Raw genomic sequence first — 16,892 nt, forward strand, 5'->3', positions numbered from 1 at the left:
GTCACCTCACTGAAAACTGCCCTAACCTCCTTGCTTACCGCTGTCAGGCACTAAACATCATTCTGCGTCAGACTCTGTCAGGGCAAAAAGTCATGGGGACCAAAAGGAGTCACCACGAGGGCCAGAAGCAGGACAAGACATGGAATCTGAGGGGCCAGGGTGAGTGGGGGATCCAGGTGCTAGAGGCGCCTCGTGGGGGGCGGCGCAGGGAAGGCAGCCCCAGTGTTTCCCCTGCCCTCCTCCCCCCCGGCGCCAGCCTGGCCTTTCTCTCCATCCCTCCTCCCCGTGTCAGAAGCTGTGGCCCCTTAGTGTCCCTGTCCTTCACGTTCTTCTGCGTGCACTCCCTTATGATACATTTTCAAAAAACCCTTCCTCACCGCCAGCACACACCCTGTCTACTCCCCCCCGCCATGAACACTCGCCCTTCTCACCTACCAGAGAATTCACTTCGCTGGTATTTTTATTGCTACTGTCTGTTCACACTCGCACGTCAGCCCTACGAAAGCAGAGAGTTTTGCTCTTTTTTGTTCCCCGATGTATTCTTCATGCCTAGATCACCGTTGGTCACATAATAGGTGCTCATTAAGTATTTGTTGAACAAATGAGTTTTCTTTAATATTCGCAATAACCTTAAAAATAAGTATTCATATCTCCATATTATAAATGAGGAAGTGGAGGCCCCAAAAGATTAAGTTTCCCCAAACGGCACGGCCAGCAAGTGGGAGAGCTAGAATTCAAGTCCCGGTTCGACTCCAAGGCCCGTCTCTTCATTAGAGAGAAGGTGCCCATATAGAGAAGGCATGACTGCTGTGTGCTCGGCTGCAGAGCCAGGGGAACGTGCCTTCTCCTTCCATGTACCTGTACAATTGGGGGCAACTTCACCCCACATAGACTTGCCTATGTACGTATTACCTGGGAGTAACCATGGCAACAAAATTAATGGTAAGGAATAATGGGATTGGCCCAAATGATAAATTAGGAAGATTTTTAAATTTTTATTTTATGGAAGCATCCTTTGCTTTACAGAAGGATCCCCTTCAGGCTCTGCTTAATTACCTTCTGGAGGCTGTTTTAAATAGGCTCTGTCTTTGCTGCCTTCAGAGGTTTGGAGAAGCAGCTTGGAAGGAGGCAGAGGGGAAGGGGAGCAAGCCAAACTGGGGGTGGAGCCTGGGAAGTTAACTCCTCCGCCTGGGGTCTGGGGCCTGGGTGCTGGGGGTATGCCCTGCTCTGCCCCTAGAAGGCAGAGGGCTTGTTAGGGGCCCATCCTCTGCCCCTCCCTTGGTCTCTACTCTGGGGCTCTTCTAATAGGTTCAGATGGCAGCTCAGCTGAGACTCAGGCTGTTACTGCAATCAGCAAAATCCTGCATTGTTCCAGCAACCTTTCACCAACACTACATCCCACACACCCTGTCTGCCCTCATTCTCCAAGCTAAAAATCAAGCAAGGTCCAAAGTCTCACCCACACTGGATTGTTGCTGCAGTCCTTCAGTTCCAAGGGGTCAGGGCTCCCCATTTTTACGTTCAGCCAGGGACACAGAGGGAAATGGGCCGAGCCCAGAGGAGACTGGTCACGCTGAGGAATTAAAGTGGAGCTGCTTCAGCCAGCTGCCAAGACGATGCCGGGGGCTCACTGTCCTAGATTCTCAGTGTGGATGGACCGTCTACTGCATCTCTTTTGGACTCCCATAGAATGCTTTACATCCCATCTGTAACCTGTTTGCAGGACTGGCTCATGAAACTTTAAAGCAGCAACCAGCCCTTGGCTTGTGGGTAGTATCTGCTGCCATTTCTGCATCCAGCATCTGACTCAAGGGTCCCACAGGTCCCAGGAAAAAGCCCAGGCCTGGGAGTCAGACCCAAGTCCTTGTTGGCCCTCTCTATAAACTGGGCCTGGCGTCATCAGACAGGGAGGGGCCCTGGAGAGACTTGTTTCCACTTCCCTCCCCTTTTCCTGGTCTAAGGTGTGTGGTGACTTGCACAGGAAGACCACATAAGTTAGTGGCTAAACCAGGGCCCAGATTTGTGACCCTGGCTGTTGTTGCTACCGTCTGGAGACGGGGTGAGCCTGCACGAGATCAGGTCACGACAAGGAATTTTAGTTTAAAGTGGAGATGCCCCTTCCACCTCACCGCAAAACCTCCTGAGGCGGGAGCATTGCCAAATGTCATGAGAAGAGCCTCAAACACTATCTTAGCTTTCATTCCTTCTTCCTGCTTCTGGGAAGGCTTCCCTGATACCATGGGAGGCAGTTTCCTGTCTTAGTTGGGGTTATACTGCTGTAACAAAAAGATCCCAGAATGCACCAGCTCAAATAACATAGAACTTTATTTCTTACCCATGTAACAGTTCAAGTTTCAGGTGGGCAGGTGGCTCTGCTCCACAGGACCATTCAGGGGCCCAGGGTCCTTCCATCGTGTTTCTCTGCCATCTCCTTGGGTTGTCCTCTGCAGGGTGAAGGTGGGGCTGCAGCTCCATCCTGGCTCTGGCTCACAGAAAGGGAACAGAAAGCACGGAATGGGAGGCCCTGGCTAGGGAAAGGCACATCTCGTTTTCCATCCCATGCCACTGGGGTCTAGGTCACATGGATAAGCCTAACTGCAAAGGAAGCTGGGAGATGTGGTACAGCAGGTCAGCCACCTGCTCTGCAGAGGAGGCTGGGAAATGTAGTACAGAAGGTCGGCTACCTGCCCACAGCTGTTCTATTACTATGGAAGAAGGGGACATGGGTTTTGTTGGACAGTTGACAGTTTGTGCTATAGAGGTGAATAAAGAATGTATTTTTCTCGTGGTTACTCTTGATTTTTTAAGCAATTCTTTTTGTATAGGTAACATATGAACAATCTACAGAATTCAAAAGATATAAAAAAAGGTAGAGAATAAAAAACAAGTTTCTCTGTCCCTGTTCCCCAATTGCCCACTGCCTCCCTCTGGAGTAAGCATTAATTTTTCCTCTGTCCTGCCAGATTTATCTGAATGCGTTTATCCTTTTCCCTTTAAATACTACCGATAAAATAACGGTAACTCTGTGTTAATGGAATATGGTTGTAACAGGAAAAGATGGGACAGTCACAAAGGACAAATATTGTGTGATTCCACTTACATGAAATATCTTGAGTGGTCAAGTTCACAGAGACAGAAAGAGCGGTGGTGGACAGGAGCCACGGGAGGAGGGAGGGCAGTTCCCACTGAGTGCGGACTTCAGTTGCGCGAGACGGAAAGCTTCTGGGCTGGATGCTGGAGATGGCTGTGCAAGGGTGTGAATGTACTGAATGCCCTAGAACTGCCGCTGAAAAGTGGTTAAAGTGGTACATTTTATGTCATGTGTATCTTACCACGATAAAAGAAGATGGAAATTAACCTAGAAGCCCACTAATAGGGTACAGTTTACGATATACAGTATATTCATTTGAGGTTTCTATTAGGAAGAATAAGGTGCTGTCAGTGCGCTGATGTGAAAAGATCACCCAAATATTTTAGATGCCTGAAGGGACAGAATGGTGTGCTAGCCTTAGAGACAGGGGCATGTGGTGATTAGGAAGTGGGGGTTCTGTACCAGTCTGCTCGAGTTCAAATCCCAGCACTTCTTTGGGAAAGTACTCAGCAAAACAGAAAAGCATGGAATTATGTATCCTGTGAGACTTTACCATTGCTTCTTATCTGTGACACTAGCCTGCTGGGGCCGTTTGTGGAATCGCTGAGGGGTGGGGAACACGTCTGTGAGCTCTGGGTTCCTGGCCTTGCCTGCTAAGAGACCTGTCCAACTCCTGCCTTTGCTGATAAGCCAGCACCTGTCTGACTGTCCGTTGCTGCCCCCTGGGTGGAGGTAGAGGAGGCAGTGCCTGAACCTGAGGGACACAGATACCACCGTGGATCACAAGGGCCACTTGGCCGGACTTCGGCGGGAGGGTAGGAACAGGTGCTGGTGGGGAGCGTCTGCTGCTGGGCTGCAGGAGGCTCTGCGCCCTCAGGGTGCTGCCACCTAGTTCTCTTCCTCCTCTCATGCCCTGGGCCTGGCAGGCACCCAGCCAGAACAGGCATCAGTCTCTTCCTCCTGGGGGCCCTTGGAGAGCAGGGAGGACATGAGCCCAGAGGACAGGAGGCCTGGGTGCCCATGTCCATCCTGCCACCAGGCCAGGCCCCCTGGCACTCTGCCTGAGTCACTTAGTCTCTCTGAGATGAGTTACCTTGTGGGGAAATAATTCTACCCACCTCACAGGCATGTTGTAGGAATAAGACAATGACAGGAAGTTACTTTAAAAAATAATTAAGTCCATTAAAAATATTGCTCATTTGAATGACTGTCCCTCTGTTTTAGGCATTTATGGAGCATGTCCTATGGGCCAAGTAGTTTAGATAGGCGTATCTCATTTAAACCTCTGCACGAGTCGGGGTAGGCCAAGCCCTGTCACAAATAATCCCCAGAGTCCAGGGACTTATGCAGTGAGGTCTGTCTCTCACTTCGGAGGCCACTGCAGCTCCGGGACTTGGCACATGCCATCGTCCAGGGACCCAGCTTCCTTCACTTGGTGGCTTTACCGACGTCTAGGGCCTCCTCCTCCTCCACTGGATTCTCTGTGGGAGGCAAACATCACTGTCTCCCACAGTCCGTTAGCCAGCACCCAGTCACGTGGGTGGCCCACCTGACTGTTGGGGAAGCTGGGAAGTGTAGGCTTGGCCGTGTGCCCAAAGGGAAACACAAACTGCCAGGGGGCACTGAGCGTCTGCCCTACCTTTACACAGCCCACTTCACTGATGGAGAAACCGAGGCACAGTGGCCATGTAATTTGCCCAGGGCCACACCTCCTGTGAGTGATCTGAACACAGGCCTGCCTGGCTCTAACACCCCCTCTTTACACTGCCCTTTGGGGCCTAAGGCCACTGTTTTCCACCCAGGCTGTTCATCAGAATAATGGGGATTTTTTTTTTTTTTGAAGAACTGTATGAAGGAATCCTGAGTGTTTTTTAAATTTTAATTTTAGAATAGCTTTAGATTTTCTGTGTGGCCAGCGCTGTGGGAAATGCTGGAGGACAGTGCTGAGAGGCTCACACCTAACATGGTACTCAGCCAGGGGGCGCACTTCAGGAAGGCACTCTCTCAGCAAAGAAGGGTCAGCCTTTTATCTTTGCTATTTTAATTTAATTTCTTTATTTTTTTATAGGGAGGGGAAGGGAGGGAGGAAGAGAGGAAGAGAAACATCAATATGTGGTTGCCTCTCATGCATCCCCTACTGAGGACCTGGCCACAACCCAGGCATGTGCCCTGACTGGGAATCGAACCGGCGACCCTTTGATTCATAGGCTGGTGCTCAATCCACTGAGCCACGCCAGCCAGGGCTTTTAATCTTTTTTTTTTTTTTTTTTTTTTAAATCTTTGCTGTGTGCTCTCACTTACCTCCTTTGGCTAACAGTGATCCTGCATTTGGTTTTTCTCATTTCAGTCCCTTCTGTTCCCCAATTATTATTTTTTAAAAATCTACTGCTTCCAATCTTCCTGGAATAGCAGACAATCAAATATGTTTGAAATGTATCTAAAATAAGAGTAATTAGGCTGTGAATTAAGGCTTGAGGGACTGTGCTGTGAGTAAAATGCATAAACTTTAATATATCAATTTTATAACTTCTATTTTTGCTACCCTGTAGCCTTCTGTAACTTAATTTATATTCCAGACAACAACAGTACCATATAAATGAAGCATAACTGAACTATTCTGTTATAAAACTAAGCATCACCTGCTGACCACGTCTTCTCTCTTGCCTCGTACCCTTCTCGCAGCGTTCACATGCACTGGCCCTTGCTTTGCCCACAGTGTAATTTTTTTTACTTAGCATATTTTCTCGATTCTAAAAGGTCTATCACATTTTTACCATCTCTTAAACGGGATGAGTCTTTTTATTGATGTTGGTCTTGGCATTATGTCATTGTTTTCTTACTTAGTGGCACATAAGAGTGTCTTAGGATTCATGATGTCTTAAGTTCCATGAAATACAGTATTTATATCATTTGAAGGAACTGACAGATTGTTCTGTCTCTCCAGCCTGTGCCACACACACGCTTGTGCTGACGAGAGACAACTTTACCACTCATTTGAAAGCAAATTTCTTCTCCCTGCAATCTTCTTGTAAGAACAATAGGAATAATAATACTCTCTACAACAGTAGGCAGTTATAAAGCCCCTACTGTGTACCCAGTGCTGCTCCAGGCGCTTTTCGTATATTTTTTTTCCACAATGCGGGCGGCACAGCTATTATCCCCATTTTATAGACGAGGAAATTGGGCCTTAGAGGCAGCAGTGGCGAGCTGGGAATCCAGGCAGTCTGCCTCACTCTGAAGGGACCATGTTACACTGCCTCTAGTGATTCTGGCAGACAGTTGAAGGATCTTCATTTACATCAGGCTTCTTCTGCATAGTGGGGGGCTGGGTGGAAGGGGACAAACGGGGGGAAATTGTGGTAACTGTAACAGCAGAAACAATAAAAAATAATCAGGCTTCCTACCTAATCCTACATTAGATCAGCTAGGAAGCTTTAGGAAAATGCTGGAAGAATTCCTCAAGTAATGTTGCAGCAGCCGGAGTTGAGAACCCTTTGTTTAAACGATCTGCATGCGATTCCCTAGCTGTGCAGTTTGGGGTCCCTGGTGCCACACCCTCGGGGTGGCTGCCAGACCTGGGGTGGCCCAGCCAGCCTGAGGCGCTGACACCCTTGGAGCTAGATCTCTCGGTTGGAAAATGTAGCTTTGAGACCTCGCGTTGCGCTACACTCAATCTTAGCCCAAAGGCCAAGAAGCGATGAGACCTTAAATCGATAGGTGCTTTAATTTATTTCCCTTTTCCTTTTCTTCTTTCTCTCTCCCTTCCCTCCAGCTGTGGAGTGCACAGAAAATCAAGCAGGTAATCCAGCTTCGGCTTATTTTCTTTCCCTTCCGCATGCTCTCCTGGACCCCGCCCCACCGCAGACAGGGGTCCTCAGCTGTTGTGTGTTCAGTCTCCCCCCACCCTGAGGTCCTGGCCGCCCCTCCCCTTCCTCCTCCTGCAGCACCCAGGGCCTGAGTTTCTGAAGACTAGAGCTCAGACCAGCTCACCTTTCCCTGGGCCCCTGAGCTCCCTCCCTGTGGCTCCTTCCACACAACCCTTCTTATGTGCCTATGGTGTGCCAGGCATGGGGGCTCAGAGGGCCTGCGAGGTAGACAGCCCCGTCCTCCCTGCATTCGGCTTTGAGCATTAGTCAGAGGTAAGTGCTGTCGGGGTCCAGGTTTTAGTTTTCTCTCGCCCTGAGTGGTGTGGAAGGACTGACCAGTCAGAAGGCAAGATGCAGCCGCTGGTCATCTCAGTCATCCTGGGGGAGCTCTCCTTTCCCTCCTCCGTCCCTCCCCATCCCCACATCCACATCCCTCTCCCACTGTCACCTTGTGCTCTGTCCATTGCTCTTGCCAGGCTATCCTACACCCGGACACCAATGAGAAGATCTTCATGCCCTTTAGAATGTCAGGTAAGCCGCTGGGACCTTCTGGTTCTGCCCGGCCAAGGCCGCTCACTGGGGTCACAGTTCCAGGAACGTCTGGATGTGCTGGCCTGAGGAGAGGATGGAGCCTGTTACACCCACCACCACACTTGCACCTGCATTTTAGCCTTGGCTCAACTGTGCAACACTGGCCAGGCCTTGGAATCACTTATGGAGCTTTTTTAAAATGTGCCTTTTCTGCCTGAGCAGCTGGGGTGGAGTGTTATACACCACTCACCTCAAGAGTAACACCCGCTACGGGCAAACCCTACCTTCTGTGAGTCACTCTGCCCCTACCCGTGCACGCTGTGCTCTCTCCTTCCAGATCCTGCTCCCTGCTCAGCCCTTTTATGTGGTTAATCCCCAGAGTAACTTGGTGTCTGATCCTGCTGTTAACCGCCCCCTCCTCATTGTCTGCACCCTATTTCCCCTACTGTTTACAGAGGGTTGGCGAATTCCCATTCTTTGGAGACCAGTGGGTGGGAGGGGCGTAGTGGGAGAGTAGGTATAAGATCCCTGTCCCCGGGGAAGTCCCTGCCCTGTGAACGCTAGGACAGTTCTGTGTGTATGAACCCAATAGCCTAGAAAGCACTTCCGCACACACTGGCTGGGGCTGCCCTGGTTATCCTGCCTACAGTTTTGAGGGGCCACATGTCTTGCCGGAGCCAGACTCACACCTGTGCTGATGCCTCCTCCCTAGGGTACCACCCCCGAGTTACAGGGTGGGTGGGATGGCTGCTGGGTGCTGCCTTGGGAAGTCCTCAGGAAGCTGGAGAAAGGGTCTCTACCAGCGGGTGTTCTCAGTCAGGTATGTCAGCCAGCACCCTCACCCCTAGACAGCCCAACCTCATGGAGGCGACAGAATGAGCAACCATGTGACTTCCTTGTGCAAACGGGGGCCATTGGTGCCCAGTGATAACCTCACTTTGCCATAAGGAATTCCAAGGAAGCAAAGGCTACGAGCATCTTATAGCCATGGCTGTGAGTGCTCCCCAGTCCCTGGACACGGCTATAGCAGGCTCTCACCCTGAGCCTGGTTTCTCTTTTGGTTGTCCAGTCAAACTTTGGACCTCTCTCCAGAGGGCTGCGGGTGGGAGAGTGATGGCTCATGTGCACGCACAATTGTGCACCCTCAGGATGCAAGCCTTTGCTTTCCACGTAACTCAGATAGCTAAGTGTGATTTGCTGCTATCCAGCTACCAGCTGCTGTAAGTCAGAGGCTGGGGACAGGAGGCTGCCCATGGACAGCAGTGAGTGTGAAGGAGGGAGGCTTGCCTTGGCCTAGGGGCCATGAGCAGTGACGAAACGGCGTCCAGGGCCAGGCTGTGCTTCTCGCCAGCTCTGTCCTGCTCCGCTGAGGATGTCTAGCTGGGGTACTAGGCATGGAAGGGGCTCTGGCACTTTGCGGTACACATCTCAGCTGGGTAGGGAATTCCCTTTCTAGAAGTGGTCATGATGCCAGGGAAGTAAGGGTGCACACTGAAAAGACAAGCTGAGGGAAGACGGAGGACATTCCGGGGCCCTCAGAGACGTCGCAGCCTGTGCAGTGAGTGTGGGCAGGGGCGTCGTGCCTTGTGAAGGAAATGTGGAGTGGTGGTGCCTGGGCTGCTGGCAGCCCTGCCTTCGGGAATGCACCTTGGGGTTTTGGAGGGGAGTGAAAACTGGCTAAAGGGGAATAGAGAGGGAGGCTGAGGGACACAGGGAAGCCCTCTCTGCTGGGGAGGGCTGGGCTCGGAAAATGTCTGGGGACAGAAGTGCACCTCTCCTCTAACTGACCTGCCCCACTCACTGGGGCCACTGCCAGACCACGCCCAGCAGTCTCCTGTGGGGTCTGGGTTGAGAGACCCATGGGGCAAGTGCGTGGCGTTACAAGGCCTCTTTCCTCTCTCCTCTTGCAGGCTACATTCCTTTTGGGACGCCAATTGTAAGTATTACCTTCAGAGGATTTTTTATCCAAAAAATGTTTTAATGTATAACTTTATATCACTGCTCATAAGTATTTGACTGAGTTGTTGATTTAGGATAAAATCCTGGAAAGGAGTTACTGGATAAAGTAGCATTCATTTCTTTGTAATTTTCTTGGTTTGTCCTGTCCAATTTCTTTCTGTAGGAGGCGTGCCAATGCACACCCAACATGGCCTCGACAAGCCTTCATCCCTGCACATTGTCCTTCCCGAGTATTGTCTCCCAGACGTGTTGGTTTGGTTACGGGGAAGTTTTTGCCCCAATCTGGGGAAGTCGGGAAGTAAGGGTGATTTCTGAAAACTAAGGTTGGAAATTAACTGAAAGGATTCAGTCTTCTTTCTGTTTGGTTTTAAAATCAGGGTTAAGCATGCTCTTGAATTTTTTTATATTGGAGTAAAACAAGTGTACAGACAGATGCATTCATCATAGATGTATATGCAGCTTGTTGGGCTCTCACAACGTGAGCTAGACCGAGCACATTGTCAGCAACAAGCTCTCTGTCACGGCGCCCACACCACAGGAGACCACCTTCCTGACTTGCTTCACCATGTTCTCATTTCACCTTTACATAAATGGAATTGTCAGTATGTGCTTTTTTTGGCCTTCAGCCTCTCCTAATGAAATTGTTTGTGAGAGGCGTCCATGTTGTTACATGTGGTGTTACTTTGTTATTCACTGCTGCACACTACACCATTGTTGTAACAATGTTGACATTTCTTCATCCGCCCTACTCTTGGAGAACATTTGGGTTCTTTACAGCTTGGAGTTCACAACGAACAGTGCTGCTTTGACCTGATTGGAGTTCACAACGAACAGTGCTGCTTTGACCTGATTGTGCAAGTCTTTTAGAGGATGTGTATGCTCTCGGTTCCCTTGAATTATACCTGCAAGGCTGATGAGATCAGAACTAAGTGCAGTGTGTGATGCTGGACTCCGGATCAGGGCGAAGCGTGTGTAGAACGGTATTGCAGTCTCTTATAAAGCTACACATACACTACAGTGTGAGCCAGCACACCTGATTTTAGGTGTGTACTTCAAGAGAAATGAGTACACGTGTTCACATAAAGATCTATATGGGAATGTGTATAGCAGCTCTCTTCATACTAGCTTACAACTTGAAACAGAGAAGAATGACCAACACATGTTAAGACCACTGGGTGAGAAACTGATTGGGAAGAGGATATTTACCTAGTCTTAAAGTTTCCTATATATTTCATATTTATCATTCCATCTCTGTTTAATAGTTGGTGTCCTCCTGTAACTGAGAGATTTCCCTTCTCTTCTGCCTTCTTTAATGTGTTTTAAAACTACCAACATGGTCTTGTATATTGTTTGTATTTAGTGAGTAATAATTTACTTGTCATAATTTGGTTTTATATACAAATTGTGCCAAATTTCACCAATAGGAGCCCTTCAAAGTAGTTTCTGTTTCCATCTCGCATGTCCTTCTTATTCTTGGAGGACTTCAACACTTCCTAACACAAGATATGGCTAATCCAGACTCATCGTGTAGTCTCTCTGCCCTAGTCCTGGAATCGTCCTTTTCTCCAGAGAGCCCTGGTTGCTTTCAGAGGTTAATGGGACTTAGAAACCAAAGTCTGGATTCTGGGTGTGCTCCTTGTTACCAGGGTGTCATTGCTGCGAGTCCATTTTAGCAGACAGAGTAGAAGGTACAGCTTTTTAAAGATCATGAGTTTATACTAATACCTGTAAGTCCAATCCAACATCTCAGAGTTCCTTTCTTCCTTCATTCCATATTTATGCCTCCCTCCTCCCTGATTGAGAATCCAACAACAATATATTTATGCATTCACTAAATCTGATACATATAAAGACTTTCAGAACTGCTGTGTCACTTCCACTCCCTCTAAAATGTATTAAGTAAAGTCCAAAATTTCTTTGAAGTTCTTTTTGCCCATTGAATATATCTAAGAGTATACAGTCAGAGAACCATGTTTAAAAATGGTTTGAATTTTGTCTTCTGTTGTGTTTATATTATTTATTTGACAAACGGTTAAGTTTATTCATTTCTGCTGTCATTCAATTTCAGTTGTTTCCCATTCTTATTGATTTACTTTTGGGAAAATGTAAAATATCAACATAGTTCAAAAGTCAAAGCTATATGAAAACTCATAATAAAAGTTTAATTCCTCTCTCTATCCCTTCTACCTCTTTCCACCCATCTTCTGTAAGTAAATAATTTTATTCTTCCTATTTCTTTTCTAAAAATAAGCAAACTATATAGTTCTTTTGCAGTGTTTGTTTTTTACTTAGGGATATATCCTAGAAATCATGGAATATCAGTTTTTAGAGATCTTTTCCATTCTTTTATTTTTAATAGCTGCATAGCAGTCTACTATGTAGAAGCACCAAAATTTAATCGGCTAATTTTTTAATGTATGGACATTTAGGTTATTTCCAATATTTTGCCAGTATGAATAATACAAGAATGGATAATCTTGTGCATATATATATATATATATATTATATTGACAATAAACTCTTAGTTTCTATGGAAGGCTAATTAAATAGACATTTCTGGCAAGAAAAAAGAGAGAAGGTACAAATAAACAATATTAGGAATAAAAAGTACAGTAACTATAGACCCACTAGAAGTTTAAAAGATCAGAATGCATTGAAAAATCTGGGGCAATAAATTTGAAGACTTAGAAGAAATGGACACATTTCTGGGAAAGTTTAGCTTAGCAAAAACTACCAGCAGATGCAGTAAACGTCACAATTATGTAGGCACTTCGTGTGTGCATGTGTGTGTGTTTTTCCTTTGGCTAGAGTCCCTCTTTGAATAATATTCAGAGTGTGTGGGTAATACACGTGGTGAGTCCTCACATATCTGGAAATGTCTTTTTTCCCCTCTCATACATGAACAGTAGTTGGCCTGATTCCCTTTTCCTTTGTAGGTAAACTACCCCCTTCCCCTTGGGATCCTTTGGTATTTTTCCTCTTTATCATTGAGTTCAAAAATACCCTCAGGATTAAATTTTTTTCTCTGTATATTTTATAAAATTATACAAGTAATACATGAATATGTTCTTGGAACTCAAAATTACCACCAAGAATTTTTTAAAGACTATTTTAAAAGATATGCAAGTAATATATGAATATGTTCTCTCAGCTCAAAATTCAAACAATGCTAAAAAAACCCCCCAAACCAAAAGTTCCTCTGACAACCCTCATCCTCACATCTGCTCCCAGAAGTCACCTGTCTTAGATGTTAGGCTTTTGTCTACATGTTTGCACATGTATGAATCATCATTTCAACTAATCCTTTTGTTTTGTATTTTTCTAATAAAAAATAACAAGATACTTATTTATTTGCAGTTAGCTGATTACACGTAGCAGTTTGCCTACATAAAGATCTTTTTCACTCATTTTCTTTCTTTTATTCAGTCATTTGTTTTTCCAGCTGAGTAGTATTCTCTCCCCTGGTGATGGATTTAAATTGTTTCTGATTCTTTGCTAATTAGAAATAACAGTGCTGTGAAAAATCCTTATAAAGCTCTTTTTGCACAAGTGTGAGGATTTCGTAAGGGCCCATTCTAGAAAGTGAATTTGCTGTGCAAATGGCTACGTGTGCACATTTAAATTTTTGATAGCTATTGCCAAGTGTCCCTTCAGAGAGGTTCGATTTCATCTTTCCTTTGTAACACTGGTATTCTTATTTTTAGTGGGGTTTTCTTTTTGCCAGTCTGATGGGAGAAAGGTAGCATCTCATTATGGTTTTAATTTTTTTCCCCCAAACACCAAAAAGATTATGTTTCTTTTCAAGTGTTTATTGTCCATTTATATTTCATCTTCTGTGAATTTCCTGTTCACATCTTCGGGTCATTCTTCCATGGGCTGTATCTCCCTAATTATTTGAAGGAGTTCTATATATATTTTGGATACTGATCCTTTGAATTATGTGTATTACAGATCTCTTCTCCCAGCTCTTTCCCTTTTCCTCTCTGGTGTCTCTGTTGTATAAAGTTTTGAATATTGATGTTTTTAATGATTTTTTCCTTGGATTGATCTTGAGTCTTCTTCTTACTTCTCACCTCCCTCTTTATTGAAATAACTAGATTTGTGGGACTTGTGTCTAGGAATTAGTTCTTGAATTTTATCAGTTCTTCTGTTTTTGTTTTGTAATTTATTCATTTTTGTTTTTATAATAACCTTTTGCCTCCTTTATTTGTTTGTAGTAGGGTTTTTTTTTTTCATCACCTGCTTAATTTATTTACTGTCATTCTTTCCTTCTAATAAAAAGTGCTTAAGGCTGTGAATTTTCTCCTGGGTATACCGAATGTCTGGCCATATCTAATATGTTTTCACATATAATGACTATGTTTTTTATTTCTAAATACCTTCAAAATTATAGTTTTAAATTCTCTTTAATCAGATGATTCAATCTTCTACTTTAAATAGATAGAACACATTTCAAACCCCAAGGAGATTTTTAAAAATATTCTTTTGTTATTATTGTCTAGTTTACCCTGTTTTCAGAGAGAGTGACCTCTACAATTCTGGCTTTCTTTGATTATATCAGGACCAGGACCATCTGCATATAAAACAGTTCAAAATAACAGTGGCTTAAACAAATTCATGTATTTCTCTCTCTAGCCAAAGAAATTTGGAGATAGGTGGATCCCCACAGTTCTCTCAGGAACCCAGACTTCAGGTTTCTATACCATTCTAGTGCTGTCTTCTATCATCAAAATTACCTTATAGTCCAACATGGCTGTTGGAGTTCCAGACATCACACCCACAGTACAGGGAGGAGAAAGAAGGAATGAAAGGATATACCTCTTGAGGCAGCTCCCTTTAAGGAATCATCTTCAAGGACTCACACCACAGTTCTGTTTATATATCATATAGAATTTGGCTGGATGTATAGTCAATTCCCAATTGTAGGGATTCTATTAGTGAGAAAGAAGGGGAAATGGTTAATAGGTAGACAAATAGTAAACTGCCTTAATAATTTTTATAAGTATTTCGTTAACACTTGAAAAAATACATCATTTAACGATAGCACCTCTTTGCTGAACCAGAGGAGTTGAATTTGAGGTTCATTTCCTCATGAGAGGCCAGCTGGACCCTTACCGAATCAATGGCTGCCACCCGCTGGGGTGAACTAGCGAGCCCGAGGGATGCCAGCACTGTCTCTAGTTCACAAGGTGTTACTGAGGCCACCCCATACTTTTTCACTCTCTCCTCTTTCTACCCAAGGCAAGTCCGTCATTTGGGGGTCTTTACAGCCTTGCAGGCATCCTGAGAACTTGGGTGCTGGTCCACACCCATGCTATCAGGGGTTCACCGCTGAAGCAGATGCTGTGACCGTCCCGTCAGCACCGGTGCCCTCCCAGCCTGGGGCAAATGTCCCTCAGTGAGTTCACGTGCAGGCTCTGATGCCCGGCCTTGAGCATCCTGTGTGAACACTCAGTTGAGGTGAACTGAGGGCATGGTCTGGGATGTCTCCCAGAGGGCCTTGTGACAAGGGCAGCCAGAAACAAAACGACAATGCTCACTTCCTAGCCCTACATATTCACATTCAGGGCTGGAACAGCTGGCCCAGAGGCCAGGTCCTGAGAGGAGCCATTGGACCTGGAGAACCTCTAGGCTTCCATCTTGGTACTGTGACATGGACAGGATGCATGAGGTCTCATTGGTCCCACTCTCTCCCAGGTCACTGCCTTGCCTTGTGTGGAAGGAGCACTGTGGCTGTTGTGTCCCTTCTGTCCAAGGCTTGGCTTGCACCGGCCACGTCAGCTCCTCGGAGGCCTCGCTGTTGCCTGGTAGCACTGAACACTTCAGCAAATGCCTGGTCTGGTCGGGAGTCAAGGTCCCAGTCCCACCCTAGGGAAGCCCGTGGTGAGATGGAGTGGGTAAAAAATATAGACATGCAGAAGCCACTAAATGTTTACCAAGATAGGAATGGGGTGCCAGTGAATATACTAGGGACTGGGTCCCTAAGTGAAGAAGGGAAGGGGTAAATATGGTTGTCAGGTACCTTGACTGAGATGCTTCTGCAAGCAACACCCACGCTGCCTCCTGCCCAGGTGAGCATGCCTGGCTGGACCCTGCACAGTTCCCACCTTGCCTGAGAGGAACCCCGCCCCCACCCTGCTCACTCCCCAGAGCTCAGGAGAAAAGAGCTGGTTTTCTCCCAGAGGCTGGTGCCAGTTTAGTCAGCAGATTTCACAGATCCACTGGCACCCATGTAGTATCTTATTTTAAGCTTAACATTTGAAGATGGAACTCTTCCCCCTTTGGTGTGTGGCAAAGAGATCCCAATTTATACATAAGCACGGCGACTAAGCCAGTGCAGCAAGGCTGGTCCCGAGGTGAGAGCAGTGCATGGCTGCCCTCCTTCAGCTTCTTTGCAGAAGAGCCCCACCAACCATAGCCGCTTCTTACTATTGGCGGCTCTCCTCCCAGGTTTCACTAAGAGGGGTGCAGCACTGTTGTTTCCAGGCACGTGTGGCTGGGGAAAGGCAGGGCCAGTGTTCTGGCCCCTCCTGTCCTCTCTGCATTTCCCCATCTGCCAGACTGTGCCCCAGAGCCTTGGCTACCATAGCGTCTCAGATGCCAGGGGTGGGGTTTCTCCTGGGACCTGAGTGTCTCCCAGGTCTTCTATGTCTCCCTCGTAGCCCTGAGTTCGCCATGACACTGCTGCCCTCCTTTCCCCCCACCCCCCTTATTATGAGACTCTTGAAACTCAAGGTCCCAACCCCCCATATCCAGCTGGGGGACTGAGGAGGACAGACTGTATGCTTCTGGACAGTGAGTCCAGTGGCCTTGGGTTGCGTCCAAACCAGGTTTCTGCCTTGGGACATTTAGCTTGGACGCTGTACTCTGGGCGCTCTCATTTTACACTACAAATGACCAGGTGGACTTGGAAGCCCCGGTTTCTCAGAGGTGCTGGTTCAGGTCACTTCCTCTGTGGGGAGGATGGGCAGGCCCCGAAGGGTTCACTTTACATGAAGATTTGACCACGTCCCAGGGCCTTTCTGACATCCCCCAAACCTTCCTCATTCCAGACCCTGCTTTTTCACACCCTTAAATCCCCGTTCCAATTTTTTTCCATTGTAAATGGCACCAGTCATTTTAGCCTAGTTTATATCATACGAGAAGCGTCTCTCAGTTAAGCTGGGTTTGACCAGTCAGGGACAAACATTCATTTGACAAAAGTTATTTTCTTTAACTAGTCAGGATCCTTTAAATAGCAGCACCCCTAATGCCCTAAAGTGTTACTTTTCAGATCATTAGCCAAAGAAATCAGAAGATGGAGACAAAGTAGAAGGAAAAAGCAGGCAAATTGTTGAGTACCAGGGCTCCTGGCAGGTCTTTGAAAAATGAAAGGAGTGTTTGGAATTGAGTGTGTCCGTGTGGAGGAGAGGGTGGGACGCTGTAGGAAGGGGTGTGTAGCTCTA

The 16,892-nt window shown here is 46.7% G+C and overlaps 1 protein-coding gene across 7 annotated transcripts in view; it reads left to right on the forward strand.

The window, feature by feature from the left end:
* The window catches only part of SFXN5 (sideroflexin 5), a 100,471-nt gene that overhangs the window by 24,573 nt on the left and 59,006 nt on the right, over positions 1–16,892 (forward strand). For all 7 annotated transcript variants that reach the window (XM_053924761.2, XM_045189362.3, XM_053924760.2 and 4 more), the window contains exons 4-6: positions 6,864–6,890; positions 7,434–7,488; positions 9,399–9,424. In XM_053924761.2, coding sequence (XP_053780736.1) covers positions 6,864–6,890; positions 7,434–7,488; positions 9,399–9,424 — 108 coding nt within the window. The remainder of the gene's footprint in view (positions 1–6,863; positions 6,891–7,433; positions 7,489–9,398; positions 9,425–16,892) is intronic.

Source organism: Desmodus rotundus, chromosome 5 (genome assembly GCF_022682495.2).
Source record: "Desmodus rotundus isolate HL8 chromosome 5, HLdesRot8A.1, whole genome shotgun sequence".
Classification (NCBI taxonomy): domain Eukaryota; kingdom Metazoa; phylum Chordata; class Mammalia; order Chiroptera; family Phyllostomidae; genus Desmodus; species Desmodus rotundus.